Source organism: Oryza brachyantha, chromosome 5 (assembly GCF_000231095.2).
Source record: "Oryza brachyantha chromosome 5, ObraRS2, whole genome shotgun sequence".
Classification (NCBI taxonomy): Eukaryota; Viridiplantae; Streptophyta; class Magnoliopsida; order Poales; family Poaceae; genus Oryza; species Oryza brachyantha.
The window spans coordinates 18,329,221-18,352,833 of NC_023167.2; the positions used below are offsets into that span (position 1 = coordinate 18,329,221).

General features: G+C 41.4%; 4 protein-coding genes across 7 annotated transcripts; 3 read left to right on the forward strand and 1 right to left on the reverse strand.

Annotated features, from left to right (window-relative positions):
- Positions 1–3,854: 3,854 nt before the first annotated feature.
- LOC102711977 (transcription factor RAX1-like) lies at positions 3,855–5,394 on the reverse strand. The gene is made up of 3 exons (XM_006654691.3): positions 5,089–5,394; positions 4,844–4,973; positions 3,855–4,737 (listed from the first exon to the last, which is right to left on the reverse strand). Exons 1-3 carry the CDS (start codon positions 5,222–5,224, stop codon positions 4,116–4,118), a joined length of 888 nt encoding a protein of 295 aa, XP_006654754.2. The 5' UTR covers positions 5,225–5,394; the 3' UTR covers positions 3,855–4,115.
- Positions 5,395–7,145: 1,751 nt separating this feature from the next.
- Positions 7,146–10,537, forward strand: LOC102712258 (syntaxin-71). Its single transcript, XM_006654692.3, has 9 exons — positions 7,146–7,446; positions 7,530–7,658; positions 8,495–8,660; positions 9,265–9,350; positions 9,461–9,529; positions 9,622–9,666; positions 9,754–9,816; positions 9,898–9,974; positions 10,152–10,537. The coding sequence occupies exons 1-9, from the start codon at positions 7,291–7,293 to the stop codon at positions 10,165–10,167; spliced, it is 807 nt and encodes a 268-aa protein (XP_006654755.1). The 5' UTR covers positions 7,146–7,290; the 3' UTR covers positions 10,168–10,537.
- A 1,244-nt stretch (positions 10,538–11,781) lies between these two features.
- LOC102700716 (histone chaperone ASF1B-like) lies at positions 11,782–14,938 on the forward strand. Its single transcript, XM_006655509.3, has 3 exons — positions 11,782–12,160; positions 13,919–14,034; positions 14,201–14,938. Exons 1-3 carry the CDS (start codon positions 12,052–12,054, stop codon positions 14,540–14,542), a joined length of 567 nt encoding a protein of 188 aa, XP_006655572.2. The 5' UTR covers positions 11,782–12,051; the 3' UTR covers positions 14,543–14,938.
- A 4,390-nt stretch (positions 14,939–19,328) lies between these two features.
- On the forward strand, positions 19,329–23,443 carry LOC102712537 (protein DETOXIFICATION 14-like). Of its 4 annotated transcripts, XR_001550210.2 has the most exons (8): positions 19,329–19,742; positions 20,646–21,190; positions 21,278–21,364; positions 21,453–21,509; positions 21,598–21,836; positions 22,083–22,325; positions 22,591–22,796; positions 22,899–23,442. XR_001550210.2 is itself a non-coding variant. In XM_015837241.2 (7 exons), the coding sequence occupies exons 1-7, from the start codon at positions 19,431–19,433 to the stop codon at positions 22,980–22,982; spliced, it is 1,530 nt and encodes a 509-aa protein (XP_015692727.2). In that variant the 5' UTR covers positions 19,329–19,430; the 3' UTR covers positions 22,983–23,442. The 4 variants fall into 4 exon arrangements, 2 of the variants coding, with proteins under 2 accessions (XP_015692727.2, XP_015692728.2); XR_001550211.2 differs by having other exon boundaries at positions 21,598–22,325; positions 22,899–23,443; XM_015837241.2 differs by lacking the exon at positions 22,083–22,325.
- The last annotated feature ends 170 nt before the right edge of the window (positions 23,444–23,613 follow it).

Here is a 23,613-nt window from a genome sequence, read left to right on the forward strand (position 1 = left end):
ATCATAATCTTGCACCAACTTATTTTACTTATTTTTCATACTTTATTCATTATTATTTTTAAATCTAACAATTAAAATCATCTGGGTAACATTGGATGGTTAGGACAAACTTCACATCTCTTTATACAAACTTTCCATATATTAAAGACTTTTAAATTAGAATTTATCTTACCAATTATAGAATTTTCATAGGTTGGAAATTATCTATCTAACTAGAAACAACTCAAACATTTTCTATATATTATTGATTTTATATAAAAATAAATATACAAACTTTTCAGTAATAATGTTTCTATTAATATGCACCATATAACTTTAGAATCAAAGTTTAATCACAACATAAACACAACATGTGCAATAGTTCTATTGACGTCAAAACTAGCTTATCTTGGGTAGCCAAAAACGCATTAACTTGGCGTACCGAATAAACCATAGTTTTATGTAAAATAAACAAATTCATTGGTCTGTTAAATGATGAATCACTGTAAAATATATTTTTAATAATTACAATATATGCACACTTCCTAATAATAACGAACGGGAAAAACAACTAACAGAAACATCATTAGTAATTTTACTCTGTTAAATTGGTAATATGTAGTTTTTAAACTACAATGAACTCGTGCAATAAATATTTGTCAGCTATTATATGATCATTTAATATATAATTTAAGTATCTTTTGTGTAATATAAGAAGACACAATGAAATTTATTTAAAAACTCATAAAAGTTTAGACTTAGATTTACGTTCTATTTGAGAGACACGTTGTTGTTTTGTTTATTTGATATATATACAAGTTGACAATTTTTCTTTTATTATAAGAACAGGTAAAGTTGTATCGAATGATATGAGGTAGATTTTCTTAAAATTAGCTTTATAGAGTTTAAGTTTTATGTTAGTATTAGATAGCTTAAGTAAAATATTTAATTAAAGTTTTCCTTGCAATGTGTGAACTTGATATTTCTGTAATTATGAAAGCAATGTATCAATTTGTTGTTGCAATGTTTCTTAAATTAATGTATAAACCTGGTCTTTTAATTTCTGGAATTACCATCCAAACTTCAAAACTTGTAATTGCAATTTGTGTCAACCTATAATTAATTATGCACAACTACGATAGTCATTGCTAACTGCTAACTGGTGGTTTGTTATTATTTTATCATAGTTTGTTTAGATAACCGGATTAATAAATGTTTGTTGGACAAATAACTTCGAATGTTTGTTCTATATGATTAAAGAATTTATTATATCTTATTTATATTACTAAATTGAGTCGTAGTGTTAGCACGACTACACCAGTATAGTACTGAACTAGAAAGTTCGCCTACTCATCGTAACTACCATGTGAAAAAAATTGCAAAACCTAGTAGGAGTAAATGGTACTGGTATATATATAACCATGTTCGACTGCCCCGTTTCTTACCCAGATTTTCTCGTTTTTCACATGTGCACTTTTCTCATTTCTCACACTGCACTTCTCAAACTGTTTATCTTTTACGAAAATTTTCAATAGGAAAGTTTGAAAAATCACATTAATATATTTTATATTTTTTATAATTAATAATTAATTAATCGTATATTTAATCCATTACTGTGTTTTTTTTCGGATAAGTAGACCTCGTCTCCCCCCGCCGAACGCAGACTAGGTACAAATGTGGCAAAAAAACGTCTGATGCATACCGTAAATATTTTTACCATTTACCATGGTGTGATTGTTTGTCTTATTTTTAAAGTCAATCGGTATATTTGTAAATAAAAATAATTTATAAATAATTATTTATGTATGGTTAGCAATCTAAAAATGAAGAGTATAAAATAAACTTCAATGAAACAACCTTAAAAATAACTTCAAATTTAAGATTGAAAATTTAAATTTTAGTTTATAAACACCAGGAGAGCGAAAACGGGTGCATTACTGCAATGGCACAGACCTATAACTTATTTTAATCCACCACAAGACATTGTCAGGCAACGAATGAGGTGGTTAAATATTGTTTTGTACGGGAAGAGTTAATAAAATGTTAGATCGACAGTTAGAACTAGTACGGAGTACTAGATAGCTATGTTTTATAATGGAGGAAGTATTTTAGACTGAAATTAGGGATTTTTTCACTTTTGGAACAAAGGAAATAAATGTGGAAATCCAGAGGTTTGAAATGCTGCAGAAAATAATCCTACTTGGTCCTTTGGAGAGAGGACGGGGTTACACAGAGTCCTTTGAAATATCCATTGAACGATCCATTTCATGGAAATAGAAATTTTGAAGGAAAACTATAAATAGTATAGGCGTCTAACCTCATGTTCTCTTCCTTGTATCTTGAAGTTCATACTTTTCTTTTGGTGTTGCTAGATGGCATTTGTTATAAACAACCGTGAATCAAATTATTGTAGGTTTCAACAAGGCGTGACATGTTTTTAAAATTGTACGTTTCAACTTCCAAAGGAACTGCAAGCTAGAATCCGGAGAAAAAAATTCCGGATCCTGAAAGGAACCTTACTATTGTTTTTTCAGCACAAAAGATCCATTTTAAAATGGACTGTTTGCGGTTCTATTTTAATATTTAAGCACAAATGTATATTGCCCAAAAAGAAATACATATTCATCTACCTTTTTAGAGAAAAACCTCGCTGTTTTGATGATTTTTTTAGGAGGGAAATTACATCACGGGATACCATTACAACGGAATAGTTAATGCATGTCTAACATATTAAAGCATCATCTTTTTATATGTCTGCATGTGCGCTGGCGGCTAGCATATCGTACATGAAGCTATACCATCCGGACGATTTGACGGTGTCCCGTTCTACGGGTTTTCCCTTTTTTTAGCTGCTCAAACAGCGAAGGATTCCGCTGGTTTTTCCCCATCGTTTGGCCTTGTTCTACTTGGTTTTTGCCTTCTTTTCTCATGCCATTGCCAGCCAGCCACCAAGGCCTGGAAAATGTGCGGTTCGCAGGCGAACACCGCGCTAAAACGTCCAACTGGTCATATGTTTACCATGGTTTTTGCCTAGAAGTTGATAAACCTTTACGTTCAAGGCGAAAGACTTACGGTCTCCTATGATCATATTTCACGAGCATGCATGAGAGTCGGCAAGGAAGCTTCTTCGAAACCGATCCTCCTCCTGTCCATTGCCAGGGTCAACTAGGCTCGTCATTGTCGTGCACTTGAAGTCTTCAATCACTTTACAAGACACTACCCATGCCCAAGGTGAGACTAATAAAAAATGTAATATACAATGACATACAATGACCATGTGCTCCACGGTCTACAGGCCATATGATCGAGATCAACTGGACACCGCCCTCCCCCCCCCCCCCCCCCCCACCACACACACACAAAAAAAAGGAGGTGAAAAAAGAATACGTGCAACGTGACAGAAACTATTGCAGCGTGTCCACACGCTTCTCCTCGCCATTGGCCCCCGGAAACCGGAACGGGTCAAGCCCGTGACACTGTGCGTACCATTGTAGCAATGCGCGCCGCACGAGCCACATGAACTGGTCCATGTCTCTGTACGTAGGTAGACTGCGTTCGTTTCGTCGGATCATCTCTCCTTTTTTAATGTTTTTTAAATCGTCAAATGTTATATTTTTTATAAAAAGATAATACTTTTAAAATAGATTTTTAACTTTACATTAATGGCTGTCATCGTTTATACCATGAAATAACTATTAAAAATTAGATTTTTTTTCGTCTTCATCTAATAACATCTAAGATTACTCCGATTCTCCTAACCTTCGCCTCACTGCAACTATGCATCGTGAAGTGACTTCAGCTCGGCGACGGCGAGGGAGACAGGGGCGTATCGTTTTCGGGACGCGCTAACGAGCCACAACCTCCATGGATCGCGTACTGACAAGCGTAATAGCTGGGAGAATTTGGATCAGAACAGATGCATCTATGGTTTAATTAATTTACATGTAATCGATCACTCATACACAAGAAAACCGCCAGCTGCTAGAGATGGAGCCACTCGAAGATGATGATAAACCAAGAGAAGGGAAAAAAAACAGAGCAAGAATTATGCTACTATCAAGTGACGACGCATCGATCGATCGCCATTGCGTTTGCAGCTATGGTGTAAGAATTCAATGGAGGTTTAGGGTGTCCTCCTATGTCAGGGTGTTGCAGAGGCCCTGCGGCTTGGCGTGGGCGTGGTCGGAGGCCGCCCACATCTCCGCCATGTTTGGGAAGTAGCACGCCGAGAGCTCCAAGTTGGCCTTGCTTTCCGGGAGGCCGGTGAAGCTGCTGAACAGGTCGGCGTAGGGGAACAGCTGCTCGCCGGCCGTGAGCTCGCCGAGGAACACGTCGTCGAGAGACACGGCGCCAGCTTCAGTCGACGCCCAGTTGCAGCCGTCCGGTGTGACGGTGGCTGTGGGTGGCACGGGCGGGAGCTCGGTCTGTGACGCCGCCGCTGGTGCGTCGAAGCGGATGTACTGCTGTGGCGACGTCGTCGGTTGCGGGTACATGGTGGTGGCGAAGCAGGCGTCGCCGCTTGAGCTGGTGACGGACGAGGAGGCCGGCGAGAGTGCCGGCGCCTGCGCGGACGACGTGCATTGGCTCTGTACCGTGTCGGGCGGCGTGGCAGGCGCGGCTGAGAAGGCTCTGGCTCCGGCACCGGCGCCGCGCGGCGGCTGCACGGCCCCCATGGCTTTCTTCTTGAGCTTGGTGTTCCAGTAGTTCTTGACGTCGTTGTCGGTCCGGCCGGGGAGCTTCGACGCGATGATGGACCACCTGGCAACGCCCAAAGCAGAGTCAGTCTTACCATGTCACAACAGCACCCGACGTCGCCGCCGATGCAGCATCAGTAACAAAAAAAAGTTTCTTCCGGCTTAATCACCTGCTTCCAATCGAGCTGTAGAGCGAGCAGATGATGTGGTCCTCCTGCTCGGTGTAGCCTCCGTGCTTGATGTCCGGCCTCAGGTAATTCAGCCACCGGAGGCGGCAGCTCTTGCCGCAGCGGTTGAGCCCTGAATCACAAAGAAACAGGTACCTCTACTTCAGAATTCACACACAAGCTTGCTCTTGGCACAAACGCGGCGGCCATCACCGATGACGAGACGACGAGGTAGTACAACCACCAACCTGCTTTCTGCGGCAGCGCGATCCAGTTGCCGCCGATGCCGTGGCTGTGGACGTAGCTCCGCAGCTGCTCGTCCTCCTCGGGCGACCACGGCCCCCGCTTCACGCTCGCCTTGTCGCAGCACGGCGCGCGCCCCATTCTCACACCACTTGGGTCACTTCACCACCGCGCGCAGCACGCAGCAGCAAGAGCACTCGAGCAGAAGACGCGATGCGATGCGCGTCACCGGCCGCAGCGAGTATGTACGTACTCCAGCCAAAGCACGCGACGGCAGCAGCGACCGAGACCGACCGGTGCGTGCCTCCTCCTGCTGCTGCTGCTACAATGCAACCCGGCGTCCGCGACCGTGTCGATTTATAGCGGCCTTACGCGACGGGGAGGGCGTTGCCTTTCGCCGGTGGGGGCCCAGCCGCCAGAGCTGCCACGGCAACCCTCCCCTGCTCGCGAGATGTTCGCCTCCATTATTCCTCCCCTGCCGCCGAGCCGTCCCTGTCGTGTACTCGTGTGTGCTCGTTATTTGTCGTCTCGTGTGTGTGTGTGTTGAGTGATATGTAGGTTTAGCCCTTCATTAATTAATTTCTCCTAGTATTTGTTTTAGGGCTGCAGAGCTGCCTTTGACCAGACGAGTTAGACATGTTTTCACACAAGAAGCCTAGGCTACGATAGGGTCGATGCGTAGATGATCCTGGGCAGGGTCAATCCCTTTGTGTTCACTGCATATCATTGTTTCCCTTTGGCATTAAGCACGTTGAAAAGAAGGTGTCATTGGGGGTGCTCGCTCCTCCGTGTGTTTGATTCTCTCAAAAGTGTGCGTCCAAACGCTAGCCGAAGGAGAAAAGCTGAGCCGGCCGGAATCGGCGAACTCATCGTCGTCAATATAGAAAAATGGAAGCAAAGTTTTTGCCAGAATACAATGGAAAACCCACCAGCCAACGATCTGCTGCCGCTAAGCTTGCCTAGTTGTTGGCTGCATTGGCAGTTGTCAGGTTTGTCAAACTCTTGACATTGGCAGCGGCCATGTTAGTTCTTTCTGGGTGATGCTTTCGGTTTCGTCCTACGTACGGGTTGTGTGGTCCATTGTTCAGATCGAGCAGTGTATGCAATTATGGATGCACGAATCATGACGAGGCACACGGAGCTAATTAAACAAACTGGCAAATTAAGAGTTCTAAACTGGAAGGGCTCTGATTAGTGTCTGGGACAGCCTTTGTTTTGCGGTTACGCGAGCCCCATGTTTTTGACATCACCGTCACATGGCAGTATGGCAAAGCACACTAATTAAGGCCGTGTTAGGCTATACCTCTTCCTTATCCAGATTCCATCGTTTTTTTCGTGCATGCCTTTTGAACTGTTAGACGGTGTATTTTTTATGAATTTTTATAGAAAAATTGTTTTAAAATATCATATTAATCTATTTTTAATTTTATATAATTAATAATTAATTAATCGTGTACTAATTTATTACTACGTTTTTCGTGCCGAATAACTTAGCTCAAAACAACACAAAACTAAAGCGGGCTAAGAGTTCTAAACTACTCGTAGGGCTACTTTTTTTTTTTTTAAGTCTGGACTGATAAGTCTCATCTTTTCTTCAACTTCTATACTGCTAAGTCATGATCAGTCATAATTCAGACGAGAGGAAATTCCTCAGTTGATATGGAGTGTTTGTCGCATCCCTTATATGCCACCCAGTGACGTAGAGAGAAATCCGCAAATATTCAGTGAAGATTAATCTTTCATGACAAGTGTCATACCGTGTCATGCGATGACGTGATGATCAGCGCGACAACCGAAACTACGGGCCTTATAGAAAGCCCAGAACCAAAATTGCTCCAAACTGGCCGCATGTGAGACAAGTCTCATGTTGATGGGCTGATGGTAGATTTCCACCAAGGGACTAAAATTACAGCCCACATAAAAAGCCCAAAATATACCCAAATCGCTCAAAATCAGCCCAATTAAATCAAGCCGGGCCGGTTCGTGCGGCCCACCAGAAGGAATCGCCACCGGCCAGCCAGGCTGTACACCACGGTGCTCTCCTCGTCTCGTCTCCGCTTCCACCGTGCAAGTCTGGCTGCTTCGGTTTGCTCGGGCGGATCGGAGAAAGGCAGCGTCGTCGTCGTCTCGTTGCTTCGCTTCCTCCCGAATCCTCGTCTCGATTTCGCTCGCGGTCTCTGGCGGAGGGATCGGGGGGCGGCGCGACGATGAGCGTGATCGACATCCTCACGCGGGTGGACTCCATCTGCAAGAAGTACGACAAGTACGACGTCGACAGGCTCAACGGCGCCAACGTCGCCGGCGAGGACCCATTCGCCCGCCTCTACGGCTCCGTCGACGCCGAGATCAGCGAATGCGTCGAGGTCGGTGCCCCATACGTTCCTCTTCTCTCCCTCCACTCTGGTGGTTGGCTTCTCCCCTCGATCTGAATCTGGCCCTGTTTCAGAAAGCGGAGGCGGCGAAGCAGGAGAAGAACCGCGCCACGGTGGTCGCGCTCAACGCGGAGATCCGGCGAACCAAGGCGAAGCTCCTCGAGGAGGACCTGCCCAAGCTGCAGCGCCTCGCGCTGAAGAAGGTTACTCGTCTCTACACTACCCTCTTGGTTTGGGTGAATCATGCTAGATCTACGGATGGTGTGACCCGAGGATTCTTTATCTCCTTGTTTACTCTACTAGTTTTTACCGGGATGCTCGGTGCCTAATTTTAGGATGCGCGATTTGTCAGCACTGGACTGTATGGAGCTCTTCGTCAAGGAAGTGATTTGCATGGCCATTTGATGTTGATGGAATTTAGGATTTGTGGACTATGTTTGATTTTAGTGGAAAATTTGGGGTTTGGATTAGTAATATGCTGGACTCTTGACTTGTCTGAATCTCATGAGCGAGTCAGACTTTTCATTGTATTGCTAGGATGGAGACTAATTGGGTGAAACTAGAATCTGCATAGTTTCAGAGATGAACCCATCACAGAGTGGGGGTGGCTGGTTGTCTCACTGCACATTGTATTATGTAATTGGTGTCAAATTCATTGTGCATAAACCATATGAGGCCTCTTCATCATTTTGAATTGCTTGTCTTTACCAAAGATAGAGCTATTTATTTTAATTAGACTATTGGATAAAGGCGACACAGCTGATGTTGAGACTTCTAATCTTCTTCTGCTGTTGTCCCAGAACTTAATTCACACTAGATTTTAACTTGATGTTTTCATAGAGTTAATTTTGTAAGATTACTTTTCCATTGCTACAGATATCAGTGCATGTCACCTGCATATCTGCATTTGAAAATGTGATGTCCTTGACACTCTTTTGTCATGCACACCTGTGTTGGTTATACTTTGTTTTCTTTTAGAATATGCTTTTACATTGTTCAATTATATGATTAGTTTTGAAGCAATATGTTGTTGCAACAGGTCAAAGGGCTCACAAAAGAGGAGCTTGCAACCCGTAGTGATCTGGTTGCCGCCTTACCTGATAGAATACAATCAATACCTGATGGTAGTTCTAGTGCAAAGAAAAATGGGACTTGGGGTGCCTCAGGATCCCGTACTGGTGGAGCCATTAAGTTTGACACTTCTGGTTAGTATTCATTATTCATCATATGACATGTGCGTTCTGTTTATTAATATACAAAATATGCATTGTATTTTAGTTTTAAAGATGTGTCGAACTTCTACTCCCCCCTGTGCATTGCCTGTTCTAGATTGCACAAAGCAGTCACATTTTGCATTACTTGGTTCATTTTATAAGTATCCCTCGTGTCTAGAAGGTTGCATTTCCAATTTATGAAGGGATCCTAATGTTGAGCTTGTGGTTCCATACACATGTTTTTTTAAATGTAAAATCATTTTTGAGAGCTTAATCTTATCATTATTATCTACTAACTTCTGTCAGGTTATGTTGTTGAGTGCACAACATTAGCATATATTTTGATTAGCTAGCTCTTGTTTTTGTATTAGCATGGCAATGTTGAAATATATTGCCACCACCACCAGATTGACAGGTTTTTGATTAACCATATCCATGTATACAATCATGCCTTAAGTTGTTTGAACAATGTTTTTTGTGTTTCTTTTCTCATTATTTCTGGCATGATCCTGTTAGATTCTCATCTTCTTGTTTTGGTCCTTTTGAGGGTGCCATGAGCTGACCTGTTTTCCTGCTTATCATACTGTATGCACAGATGGCAACTTTGATGATGAGTACTTTAAGGGGACAGACGAATCAAATCAGTTCCGCCGGGAATATGAGATGCGCAAAATAAAACAGGTAATGTGTTAATTCACTGAGCATGCTTTTCTTCCTTTTCATTTTCAGCTGCTGATGGAAGTGCAATTTCTTTTGTAATGTGACCTGCGTATTGCATTGAAATTTTTCAGGATGAAGGTTTGGATGTTATCAGTGAAGGGCTGGGAACTCTGAAAGCCATGGCTGCTGATATGAATGAGGTTACCTTCTGTGCTTCATCACGATTTATACAATTGAATAAAGCAATGATTATATACAGGTAGATAATGTACTTAACTTTTGTGATCATCAGGAATTGGATAGGCAAGTTCCATTGATGGATGAAATGGACGAGAAGGTTGGTTCTCTGATAACCATCAATTCTTCTTCTGCAATTGTGCAAATATCGAGCAGTGCTTAGTTCATGTTGTAATGATGAATGTAGGTGGATAGAGCCAACACAGATTTGAAGAATACCAACGTGAGACTAAAAGAGACTGTTCTTCAGGTAACACATAGCACTTCTCCCAGCATGCTTGAGTATTTGGTTGAGTTATACTTATTTGATTTTCCTTATGGACTTTATCAGCTGAGATCCAGTCGTAACTTTTGCATCGATATCATCCTGCTCTGTGTTATACTTGGTATTGCTGCCTATCTTTACAAGTAAGTGGTTTTCTTTCCAGACAAGCTTCAATTTCAAAGTAAACCACCCCCTGCTTGACTCATAAGACCATACCCACATATTCTTATTAGTTTTCCTTTCAGGTTTTCTTTTAGTCATGCTAGTGAGGTAGCCTGTTAGGCCACATGCTAACATTGTCCCATGCTTTCGTGTTGCAGTGTGCTAAAAAAGTGAGACCAGACGTTGCCATAGAACCAAACTCATGTTGTGGTTGTTTCCTTGCGATTGATCCATGTATCACTATCATGCATTCATGCCTTCCGGTGATGGATGGATGAGTTTCGACGTATCCACGAGCTGCCCTCTTTGTTTTTATCTATGTGTAATAGTATGGCCTTCTGGAACTTCGATCAGTCTTGTCGAAATAGTGAGCATTGTATGCGCGAAACCCAGACGTCTTCGGTATATCTGCGAGTTTAATTCTTAACAAGAGCGTATCAACACTCATGAACTATGTAAACCTTCTCATGTATATTCATTCCGTCAGTTCTTTGGTTTGTATATTCATTCCGTCAGTTCTTTCACCCCCTCTTTTCGTTCTCGTTCTGCATATGCTTATAAATTAAAATTAAAATTTTTAACCTCAAATTTAAAGTTGATGTTGGTGTTTTTTTACCGAAGTTTATTTTCTAGCCTTGGTCTCTAGATTATTATGAATACGTATATACAAGTTTCATTTACATTATTTTTCGTTTGTAAATATGCTGGAAAAAAAGCTAAACAATCAGCTTCTTTGGTTGTGCCATCACGTTGTGTTTAAGCGGTCTCCACACCAAAAAAAAATCAATAGATGGCAAAAAGTCAAATAAAAACAATGGCAGGATTCACCAAAATCCACCGATATGGTACTAATGGTAGGTTGCTTTAAAATTTCTTTGAAACCTCTCCAATATTTGTGAAAGCTCCGATTCACTTTGCATTACTTCCTCTATCTTATATGAGGAATTTATCTAGAATCAGATCTGATGTATCTACTTTAATGAATCTGGACATGATGAATTTAGACAAAGGCTTGTCCTCAAGCTATTATGACGAATCAAAACAAATAATACTCCTAGAATCTAAACAAGCAATACTAGAATTTAGACAAAAGCTTGTCCATAACCTACGAAGGATCCTACATGGCTCGTGTTTTTTCTCTTTCTCCCCGACCTATATTCTTTTGCGATTCTTGTTTTTCGAACAGCTACACAATATATTTTTCAAAAAATGGAAAATATTTTTAAAATCATACCAATTATTTTAAAAAGTTTTTGTAGCTAATAACTAATTAATTATATAGTAAATCATTTTTAAGTACCACTTACTACTTACTAATCCTAGCTATTAAAATTTGGCACATTTAATTAGGTGGCTATATTTCGGAGCTGGGACAGAGGTAAGTAGTATTTTGTAGCCGCTATTAGAGCAGGTACAATAGCATACTATAAGTCAGTTATAAATATATTTTAAAGAGATAAGAGAGAAAAAATTTGAGTTACTGATTTGTAGTCAGTTGCACACAGACTGTGTGTAGAGGTGTATGTGGGCCGGTCCGTGAACCCGCTTATAGGTCAATTAAGCGGGTAATCCGATGGACAACCCACTTAATTGACCTATAAGCGGGTTAGCGGGTCTACCTATTTACACCCTTAACTGTGTATATGATATGTGAGATCATATATTGATGTTTTGTAAATTATTATTATATGAATTAACTATTAGATTGATTTTAGATGAATTAGAGATGATGCTATATATAGTGTTGAACTTGCTCTTACCGTCTCGGGTGGCTGGCTTTGAGTCTCTCCTTTCCCAGTTTCCCGTTCGTCTCTCCAAACCTGCGAGGCGGCTCCCTCCCGCCATTCTGATTTGGCTTCCCGCCCCAATTCCCGCCGCAGCATAAACCTCCCCCCCCCCCCCCCCCCTACAAAAGGCATCAGCCTGCGCCCTCTCCCCCTCTCGCGCCGCTGCGCTCCCCAATCCATCAACGCTGCCGCGCGCGATCCCTTCCTCCCCTCTGCGGCAAGCCTCGCCTCCCCCTCCTCACCTCTCCGCCCGGCGGCGGCGGCGGCGGCGATGAGCGCGGTGAACATAACCAACGTGGCGGTGCTGGACAACCCCACCGCCTTCCTCAACCCCTTCCAGTTCGAGATCTCCTACGAGTGCCTCATCCCCCTCGACGACGGTAACGGCCCGCCTCCCCCCTCCCCTCCTGGTTTCCCTGCTGGCGTGGCGGCGTGCTAGGGTTTCGTGCGGTTGGGTCGTTCGTTAGGTGCCGTCTCGATCCGGCGAAGCCAGCCCTGCGCCGTGTCGGTTTTGCTGCCGCGAGCATGTAGTGTCCTGATTTTGGAGTGGTGCAGGTCAGGACTCGACCATGGGCTTGCATTTCTCGGACATAACCTGATATATTTGTGCTGTGAATGGTAATATATCGTGCCAATCTCCATTCATGGTTAATGGCACGTTTGTGCAGTGGAGGAATGCTGCACGCAGCCGCACTCTAGCATGTTTTGTATGCAGTGGCCAACTTGACAAACCAAAGGGATTACTTGTTTCCTTTTTTTGAAAGGGGAAAAAATATCATGGAATACAGACCACGCACTTAATATCTAATTAAGAAAGAGTTAAGTATTTCCGCTGTGCATTTAATCATAGGCGAAATGGTGAGCACCAGCAAATTCTGAAGGATCACTTGTTTTGATTATCATCTGCTGATTCCTGACCACTGTCAAGTTAACTAGGAGCAGATAGGTTGAGGAAAGGTTAATGTGTTGGTTTTTCTTCTCATATAAGGCACCTTACTTGGCCACAGCTTGCAAAAGTGTGTTGATATAGGAGTCGATGATCTTTTTTTTTGTTAACTTATCCTTTGCCTTAGGTTAGGGATCAGTTTAAGTTGCACAACTAATTTTGTCTTGAAGTTTTCAGTATCTGGTATTGCATGGGATATGTCATTTGTTCCTCATACCAGTGTGGCAGTATGCTATGACATCAAATATATTAGCCTATCAGTTTATAGATTGATATTGTTAGTGTCTGTCACCAGGTTGTTTCGTGCTACCTTTTTCCTATATGCAGTAGTAGTGTAGCGTACTGATACAGGGGGAAAGATGCTGAAGTTACTGACGCACTTTATGCAATTACCGCAAACAAATTTATGCTAACAACTCAATGTGCAGTTTATGTATTTTTCTTAAAGTAGCTGACTGTTAATTTATACTTTACTCTGTTGTTTTTTGTTGAGGGCTTAGCCAATTGCAGTTAAAAAAATGGTGTTTAACTTGTCAGTTTCCTCTCAAGATGTCTGATTCCCTCTGCTATCACCACTGATTCTGATATACTGTTCTATGTTTTTTTTGTTAATCATCCTTCTTCACTGAATCACTATACAACGTTGACCTATCTGGCATGATGAGATTCTACAAGATTTCTCAAGATCATGTCATCTTGATTGTATTTGAGTAGTGTAGATCATCATCAAGGGACTGGAAAGTGTTCGGAGGTGGTTTCCTTTTGTGCAATGGAATTCAAGAAATGTGCTACTTCTCTTTTCCTGTACTCTTGGTTCTTCTTTGTAGATGAGATACAACATGCACGTTGGACAGTAGCAAGATATGCTATATGATTGCGCTTACATGAGTATACTGCCTAGAAATTCTACATATGTCCTCCAGCTAAGAGTAAAGTCCCTTGGTATGGCTTATACCATGAAACATGCACTTTTCCATCTAAATTGAGTTAAATTTTAATTGCCAGGTAACATTGGCATTTCTTGAGTACTGGAGTATGAACACATCAGAGTATATACTTGACATTCTGCAACTGGCAAACATGTAGAAAATTGTTTTTCCAAATGGGCTTTCTTATGCGCTTTGATTTTTCCTATTGTCATTTCTTCAGGATATGTGGTGATGCTAAAAAGTCTGTTGTGTTAACCTTTTAGATCTGGAATGGAAGCTTATATATGTTGGATCTGCTGAAGATGAAAATTATGACCAACAATTAGAGAGTGTGCTTGTTGGCCCTGTCAATGTTGGGACCTACCGTTTTGTACTCCAGGTAAATTTGGTTTTGTTATACTAAAATACTAGTGCACAATGGATCCAAAAATCCTACCACAGTTTCATTCCTTGTTCAGTTTTCTTTGGTCAATTAAGCTTGCACATTCAGATTTCAGAGCCACCAAGTTCTGAATTCCATAATTGATGTTCCATTTTCATTTCAGGCTGACCCACCGGATCCCTCAAAGATTCGTGAAGAAGACATAATCGGTGTTACTGTGCTGCTATTGACATGTTCCTACATGGGACAAGAGTTCATGAGGGTAGGTTACTATGTGAACAATGATTATGATGATGAGCAACTGAGAGAAGAGCCTCCAGCAAAGCTTCTAATAGACAGGGTGCAGAGGAACATTCTGGCTGACAAGCCCCGTGTCACCAAGTTCCCAATCAACTTCCATCCTGAACCCAGTACGAGTGCAGGGCAGCAGCAGCAGGAGCCACAGACAACTTCGCCGGAAAACCACACAGGCGATGATGGAAGTAAGCCCAGTGCTGATCAATGATCGGAGTGAGGATGCTAACATTTTGATGCGTGTGCATTTAGGATATCTTGCGATGCTGTGAGTGGCAATTATGCTTCTGCATTCTCCTAGGTTGTCATTTTGGTGGCGCATCTTATGGAAGGCAAATGTTCCCTAGTTCTTGGTAGTTGTTGAAAACCGTCTGTTCTCTTGAAATCTGCCAATCTGGATAAGGGTACTTGCGTCTGTCTGTTTCATCAAATGCTGGATGTTTCCCTTGCTTAGACCATAGGGTGCTACAGCCAAGAGTGCCATTGATTAGTCATGGGTACTTTGTTTGTGGTCTATTAGAACTCTAGATTATTGTAACTAACCGGAATCCTTTTGCGCACTTTGTGCAAGTTAAATGGTATGATCCGTAAGCGAGATGCTTGTTCATCCTCAAGTTTTCCTGGTTCAACCTGCGAAACCAGATAGTTTTCTGAATTTCTGATGCAGTGTAACTGGCAATGGATTGCTGGTCTCTGAAATCAGGCATTCAGCCAGTTAGCATAGTATGTATATATTTACTACAGCTTCCTGTACCGATGGTATCTGACTGAAGGTCTGAAGCTGCGTGGCACCAACATTCAGCGAGTCTCACACCATGGCTGGAGAAGGAGATCGTACCGAAAATGTTCAGCATTTTAGCGTGAGTGCATATGACTGCGCCGCTACCTTATCCGTTGTGGCCATTATAATTATCTGAAGTTTCGAGCCATGAGAGGCGATCTGGCGCTCCGTTTGGATCGACACGTCCTCGCGGATACGGTAGCCATGTCAGTCACGTAGCCGCAGTGAGCGAGCGCACTCGCATGGCGTCTGCTGGCAAACCGACGTCTTGGCGACAGCGACTACCGGCTGTCGGTTATTTTTCTGAAGGATTCCTGATGGCACCGCCGGTGGATGCAGGCTTCCCGTGGCCGCGACTGCTGCTGTGCTGCATCAGACATTCAGATCTGCTAAAATATTCACATTGGTTTTCTGTTTTCTATAGATCTTGGAACTTCAGAATTCAGATGGCGTGTAGGAGACTAGTAGGAGTCAGTACGTTCTCTGCTCTCAGGAGAACACTGCAAAAAAAACCATTTCCATATCCATGTTTGCTTTCTTTTCTCACGTCTAGCACTACAGCGGCTGCACCTGATCGAGAAGGATCCATCTAAACATCGACGACCCCCGCAGCAGGTTCCATGAAGAGGAAGATGATGATGCTTATGTGCTGCATAATTACGCACACAAGCAGCCATGAGCAAGCCCTGGACAAATTCCACAGTCACACAGGCTGGAAGCTTTGGCCTGCTGGCTTGCTCAGACTCAGCTGCCTCATAGCAGCCCATTGTTTTCGTCTCTTCTGCACACGGATCAAGAAAGTGATGTGACGTAGGGGGAGGCCGGAAAGGGCAAAACCGCAAGAGCTTTTTGAATGAAATATTCCGTCGACGGCTAGCTGACGAAAGCGTCGAAGTGCCAACCCCCGGCAAACATCCCTGTCAGTATCGTCTGTACCCCCGGGAAATTAACTATTTGTTACTCTTACCAATGGCCACTACTCAAATGCCGTTTTTAATGTTTTGCTATAATAGAGACATATAAAATCCGTTCTATCCCTTTTATCTCTTTTATATTTTTTTCTCATAACTTTTTTTTCTGCATGGTTTACTCTCATTATTTCTAATGAGACACGATTACTAGAAATGACATCACAACTCCTATCATGATGAATTAATATTTTACTTAAACCATATTTATAGAAAATTTCTACATTCCAAAGTTTTTTAATGACATAATTAAATGTTTCTTTTCTTGTTACAATGTCTGACGGATCAGGTATTAAATATGACATACTAAAATAATGAATAAAAGTTTAATTTCTCAATATCCATAGCTCGAGCACGAGTTAAACACATAGCATTATTAGGGTTAATTTATATCCGTAGCTATTTTATTTACTATGCAAATTATTTTAGCATACAAGTAAACATGGTAAAGACAGGGATAGAACTGACCTTTTACGTCCCTAGAATGGCAAAAAAATAGAAACAACAGTAAGAGTGGCATTTAAGTAGGGGCTGCTGGTAAGAGTGGCAAATAGTTAAATTTGCCTCCGTACTTGATCAGCTTCGGTTTTGCAAACCCAAAAGCTCATACAATCATGTGCAGTCCCACCTCGGGTTCAGAGGAGTACAATGATACACAATAGTGGAGTACTGGTAAGAGCAGGTACAATAAGCAGGCTATAAGCCAGCTGTATGTGCTACTAATTTGTAGCCAGCTGCACACGGGCTCTAAGATAAAATGTGTGTATGACGTGTGGGACCATGTATTAATGTTTGGTAGATAACTATTGTATGAATTGACTATAGATGAATTGGAACTGTAGAGTAAACCATTATTTTTTTTATTCTAAGAACGCTCGTGCGCAATCCCCCTATGAGCACCTACGACACAAAACTGTTATAATACTAAAAAATTCGCTCCAATAAGGAGTCGAACCCAGAAACTTAGGTGCTACTAAGGCCTTATGTAACCACTGAGCTACATGCTCTTTCGCTTTAAACCATTGTTTCTAGACTTTCGATTTCTGTGATCATTCTGAATTTTTTTAAGAAATTGAAAATAAATCAGTCACACGTAAAATACTATTTATAATTTATCATTTAATAAAAATAAAAATATTAATAGTAAAAAATTTGAATAAGCCAAAAGTCAAATATTATATGTAAAAAGTAAAAGACTTTATTTCATGACGGAGAGAGTATAAGTTGAAGCAAGAGATTCAGAGCTTTACATGTTAAAACAAACCGCTAGTATTTATCTAATGTCAAGAATACTGTTCATTCTCCGTGATTATTAACTGAAAAGTAGAACTCCACCTCCATTACAGCTAACTCACGCTCTGTTCGATTCAAAGTTTGGATGGGACTTGTGATGCATATTATTGCGTGATCTTTTTAATGCTACTCTATTCGTGTAAAGGGTGATCATTTGGCTTTTTTTAAAAAATACCAAATAACATATTTATAAATGAAAAATAATTTAAAATTAATTTTTATATATGTGTTTTTAGCGATATAAAAACCAAGACAAAAAATAAACTACGATAAAAACCTTTCCAAATTAACTCTAAATTTAAGGCTAAAAATTTAAATTTTAGCTTATAAGTGTAAACGGAAGAAAAAAAAAGACAATGATACAAGTGTTCTTGTTTTAGCTGTCAGAGGATCTTCATTTGTTAACATAATAGCATGGGCCATTCTAGTGCCCGGGCAAAATGACCACCACTCCACCAGGTTGTCAGCTGGGTGGGGTGGGTACATAGTGGCACATTGGAATGAGGATCATCTTGCTCTTTTCTTGTACATTGTAACTGTCCGACAAGAATACAATGTACGCAGAGAAGAGATATATGCTGGAGAAACACAAAGGTGGGAGTGGGACGATTGAGTGGTAGGCGTATGGGTTTACTACCTACTAATTCTAATGACCATAACAATGGACATGCATGTATGTCTTAAATAGGATCCATCGAGGTTTTTGATTTAGTTCTGTGAATTCCGTCTTTTTTTGTGTGTTAATGGACACACTCAGATATGATGGCCACTGCATATTTGATATTTCATATAATTGAAAAAATGAAGCTATCTCCGTTTCAAAAGGTAAGGGTTTTAGTTTTGTCTTAAGTTAATTTTTTATAACTTTGAGCAAGTTATTAATAGAAAAATAATTAATATCCACAGTACCATGTAAACACTATATCAAGACAAATTTTATAGTAGATTAAGGTTGTTTTTTTTTATAAAATTGATCAAAATTTATTCAGGATAAACATAAAACACATCATATTTTTTAAAAACAGAGAGTAATATTGAAAAGCCTCTTTAAACCCAGTGTGGTTATTAAATTATATTTGGACAAGGTTTGGTGGTGTAGTCGCGGGTGCATAACTCAACCTATTAGAGTGTAACCCAGTGAAATTACATAGTACTCCATCTGTCCTAAAATAAATAAATCTTGACTCTTCGTCTTATTAAAAAAATTTACGATTAATATTTTTATTTTTATTAGATGATAAATCATAAATAGTACTTTACGTGTGACTAATTTTTCTAATTTTTTTAAAAAAATTCAAATAAGAAGAATGGCCAAACGTTGGACACAGAAACCGAAAGTTTGCCTTATTTAAAGACGGAGGAAGTACTCCTTATTACAAATATCACTGGTTTCCTTTTGTGTCTGGGAGGATATTCGTTGATGCTTGGATATGATGTTGTGTGTGCCCGTGTACATGACACATGTAACGATAATTATTAGCTGACTCTTACTATTTCAACGTAAGCAAATAAGATGATATAGAGGAAATAGAAGTGAGAAGAGAATTAGTTATTATGTACGGTAATAACTTAGAGTTAGACTCTTCGCATTTATTTAAAAAAATTTCGTTGTATGTGATAGATTAAAAGGAAAGAAGAATAATAAAAATATATTTTATAGTATTAGTGAAAAAACCATACCTAACTCCACTTTTATATATACTAAGTATTACTGACGTGGATAAGAAACACGTTAATACTGGCTTTAACTTTGAATATGACCTAATAATAGAGAAAAAAATCAAACTGTTTAACATTTGTCACTTAATTTAAGCTGCACTACAAGAGTATGTATTCTACTTTTAACACGTACGTAGCACAAAACTAGGATGTCCAATAACAACCTTCCCCATAACTCCGGTTTTAACCCGCCGCTGATCACGAGAGGCTTTTCCCATTAAACCCACCATCGCCGAGACACACAGACACCAAAGGCGACTACGACAAGAGGAGCGCACGGGGACGAGCTCGATCGGCGGAGGCGAAGACGCACTGACGCGAGTACTACGACCGCCGCCATGGAGGAGAGAATACCGCTGCTGTCGCCGCGGTTCCCGGCGGACGGCACCGCAGGAGTGGGGGGAGGGGAGGAGGGCGGCTGCTGCGCCTGCGCCTGCGGCGGCGGCGGAGGCGATAGGTGGTGGAGCGGGCTGGCGCGGGAGGCCGGGAAGGTGGGGTCCATGGCCCTGCCGATGGCCGCGATGAGCGTGGCGCAGAACGCCGTGCAGGTGGCGTCGAACATGATGGTGGGGCACCTCCCCGGCGTCCTCCCGCTCTCCGCCTCCGCCATCGCCACCTCCCTCGCCAGCGTCTCCGGCTTCAGCCTCCTCGTACGTCCATTACGTCGTTGCCTGCGTCCTATGTATATCCATATTTGCCTGCGTGATTTGATTTTTTTTTTTGGTCTCATTATTAGCAAGAGAGGCAGGTTTCACCGTTTCAGATATTGGGCCTCTTTTTGAGAACTTTAGATTCTGAGAAGCAGCTGTTTGGTATCCAGTTTCGAAGAATCTAGAAAAGCTCCTAAATCCAGCTTTTTCAGATTCTAGATTAGTTGATTTTTTAGAATCTGTAACTATAGATTCTCAGAAATGGACCCTTTGGAGCAGCTTCTGAGAAAAGAAGCAGCTGAGAGAAGCTCCCTAAACGGCCCATTGTTCAATTCAATCTAGCATTTTGGATAGGCAAAATTGAAACTAAACTGCATAGGGCATGTAAAAGTTCAGCAAGGAGAGGTTAATTTGGAACTGGGATTTTGATTGGAATCCCTACCTGATAAAAAAGTGTAGATCGCTAAATAACATTTGGTATTTGTTTTGCAATAAATCATGGATGTAACATACGTTGCAGTCTATAAGCCTGCAAAAAATAACTTCAAATTTGACACAAGTATAGAGATATAAAGTAATAAGTGGTACTACTACTCCATGCTCAACTGTACATGTTTAATGTTTTTCTAGGATGAATTTGAAATTGTCCGCACAGATGGTAAGCTACTCCAATCAGTTGTCACGATTTCAGCTACTAGAGTATATAGCTCTTAGGATGTCTGTGTACAGTCTATTGGACCAACAAGAAAACAATATATGGTTTCATTTATTTTCACTTTGCTATGCTCTCCATAAGGATATTTTTTACTGTTCTCTTCAGTTGTGCAGGGATTGCGTTTCTTGAATATGTGATCTTTAACTCCTTAATCCACCCATAACCTGAAATTTGAACTTGTAAAACAGGTTGGAATGGCAAGTGGACTAGAAACTCTATGTGGTCAAGCTTATGGGGCAAAACAGTATGACAAGTTAGGAGTGCAAACCTACAGAGCAATAGTTACACTTACAGTAGTCACAATTCCAATCTCACTTCTATGGGTATTCATAGGCAAACTCTTGATCCTAATAGGTCAGGACGCCTTGATCTCACAAGAAGCTGGAAGATACATAGTGTGGTTGATTCCAGGACTCTTCGCATATGCAGTCTGCCAACCCCTCACAAAATTTCTACAGTCTCAGAGTTTAATATTTCCTATGCTCTGGTCCTCCATTGCTACTCTACTCTTGCACATTCCTCTGTCTTGGCTGTTGGTATTCAAGACCAGCATGGGGTTTACTGGAGCTGCTTTAGCAATTAGCATATCGTACTGGTTGAACACGTTCATGCTCGCTGCATACATCAGATTCTCATGCTCTTGTGAAGTAACTCGCTCACCTCCTACAATTGAGGCATTCAGAGGGGTTGGTCTGTTTCTGCGATTAGCTCTACCATCTGCACTAATGTTATGGTAACTATTGTAGCGTGCTTCAAAATCTGTGTTTTAGGTATAATATTTCCCTATTGTGTTAATGGATTTTCTTATTTAATATTGTAGTTTTGAATGGTGGTCATTTGAGATCCTTGTTCTCCTGTCAGGACTTTTACCCAACCCAGAGCTGGAAAGTTCAGTCCTTTCCATATGGTAAGAAAATAAGAGTTCTCATTGTTCCACTTGGAATATCTGCAATTACAATAGCATGTTCTATTATTTAAGCACATACTTTGTGCAGCCTGACGACTACCTCTTTGATGTATACCATACCATATGGTCTTGGGGGCGCTGCAAGGTAGAAGCTAAACAACTCCTGTTAATGATCACTCTTCTGAGAGAATCATCATATGTTAACAGTTTTCTGCATCTTGTTCAATGAACAGCACTCGAGTAGCAAATGAATTAGGTGCTGGAAATCCTGAAGGAGCTCGATCAGCTGTTCACCTTGTAATGTCTATTGCTGGGACTGAGGCAGTTATTGTTACTGGAATGCTGTTAGCAGCACAGCGCATCTTAGGCTATGCTTACAGCAGCGATGAGGAGGTTGTTGCATATTTTACATCAATGGTCCCTTTTGTGTGCATATCAGTTGCTGCTGATAGCCTACAAGGAGTTCTATCAGGTTACATTTCCTAACATTTGATTTATCTGTTAATTCTTCATTCCCTTCAAAAGCTGAAAAAAAAGAGTACTCAACTATGCCTGAATTGTTCTAAAATTTGCTCTAACTGGTTCTTATAATATTGGGGCCATTGCATTTACACATTTCAGTATCTTTAGCCCGTTAGCTAAACGGTATCTTTTACCCCTTAGTTTGATTGCTTAATTCAATGTGTGCGCTTTTTTCAAATTTGTACCAAGACCTCAGGTAGCAAGTTAATTTCAGTCACGCCGGTATCATAAAGACATACCAGGTAACTTGCCGCTTCTTGCTGTTCCTTTGTTCGACGAAACTAATGCTATTTTGTGTTGTGGAGGCCAACATTGTTGCTCGGGGAGTTACCTGTTTGTTCCTTCAAACATGTGCTCTTACGTGAACATGGATGGTGGTGTTTACATCAACACGCATCTATCAGCGATGTCGTCTTAAGTGTGGGCTCCACTTCACTAAGTATGCAATTACACCTTTCCCCTGGCTAGTGGTAGACTGGTAGTGTGGCACTGCTGTTTGCTTCACAGGTCTATTTCACTGTTTGTGCTTCTGAACAGTTGTGGTGACATGCCAAAAACAATGATCTGAACTTGCGAAAACACACATCTCATTCAGCTACAGCACGGAAGCATTCTGCTGTTTCTTCTCTCTAGATGATTCTGTCAACATAGATAGGCCATGCATCATTGCTTAACTCTGATATATATTACTTTCTATTCATCAGGTGTTGCTCGGGGTTGCGGATGGCAGCACTTGGGAGCCTATGTTAACCTTGGTTCGTTCTACCTGGTTGGCATTCCGGTAGCGCTATTTCTTGGCTTTAGCCTGAAGATGGAAGGTAAAGGGCTTTGGCTGGGCATTGCTGGTGGTTCCGTATTGCAGTTCTTGCTTCTCGCTGTGATTGCATTCTTCAGCAACTGGCAAAAGATGGTTGGTTTTTTTCTTTTTATCTGAAACTTCAGAGGTTCTTCCCGCATCATTAATCTTGATCACACGAAAACTGAAGCATGTTTTTACCGCTAAATTTTGCAGGCTGAGAAAGCAAGGGAGAGACTTTTCGGTGAGACACCGTCAGAGAAGCAATCTTTGGTGCTTGATGCGACAAATTCAGTCTGATTCTGCAACCTGGTCCGTTGACGCGAACTGAAGCGGATGATCGGATCATGTGGAGGAGACTGTTGCCTTGCTACGAGTGCTCCTCTGGATGTATAGGGAATCTGCTGAAGAAGTAAACCAGTGTGCATTGTTGTACTAAGTTGTACCGTTGCTAGGACCTGTGAGAAAGCTATCAAGAACTCAATATATGAAATGTATGGTGGTCATAATGTACGAGATCGAGGCGGGGAATACTTCCAGCCTGTAGAAGTGTATACAGAACTTACCACTTCATGGACAGAAGAATAAAAAGGCTTAACCTATCCTTTGTCCTGCATGGCTTATCATAACTTCGAAACTTACAGAAAGCCATTTTTTTACATCATACATTTTTACATCATACAGCATAATTATATGGGAGTATTTAACATGTAATTGATGCATGATCAGACATTCTAATTTCCAAGGATCACACTACATTTTGACAAAGTATCGCTTTGTTCACAGAAACAAGATCAAATCATCTGTAAGTTGAATCTTAGTGGGAGTCTCAGAGAGGATGTTTTCCTTTCACCTTGTGATGCATACACCTATCTGTCCATGGCGACATTGATCGTTCTTTCGCATCCTTCAGTCCCTGGTGACGACGATG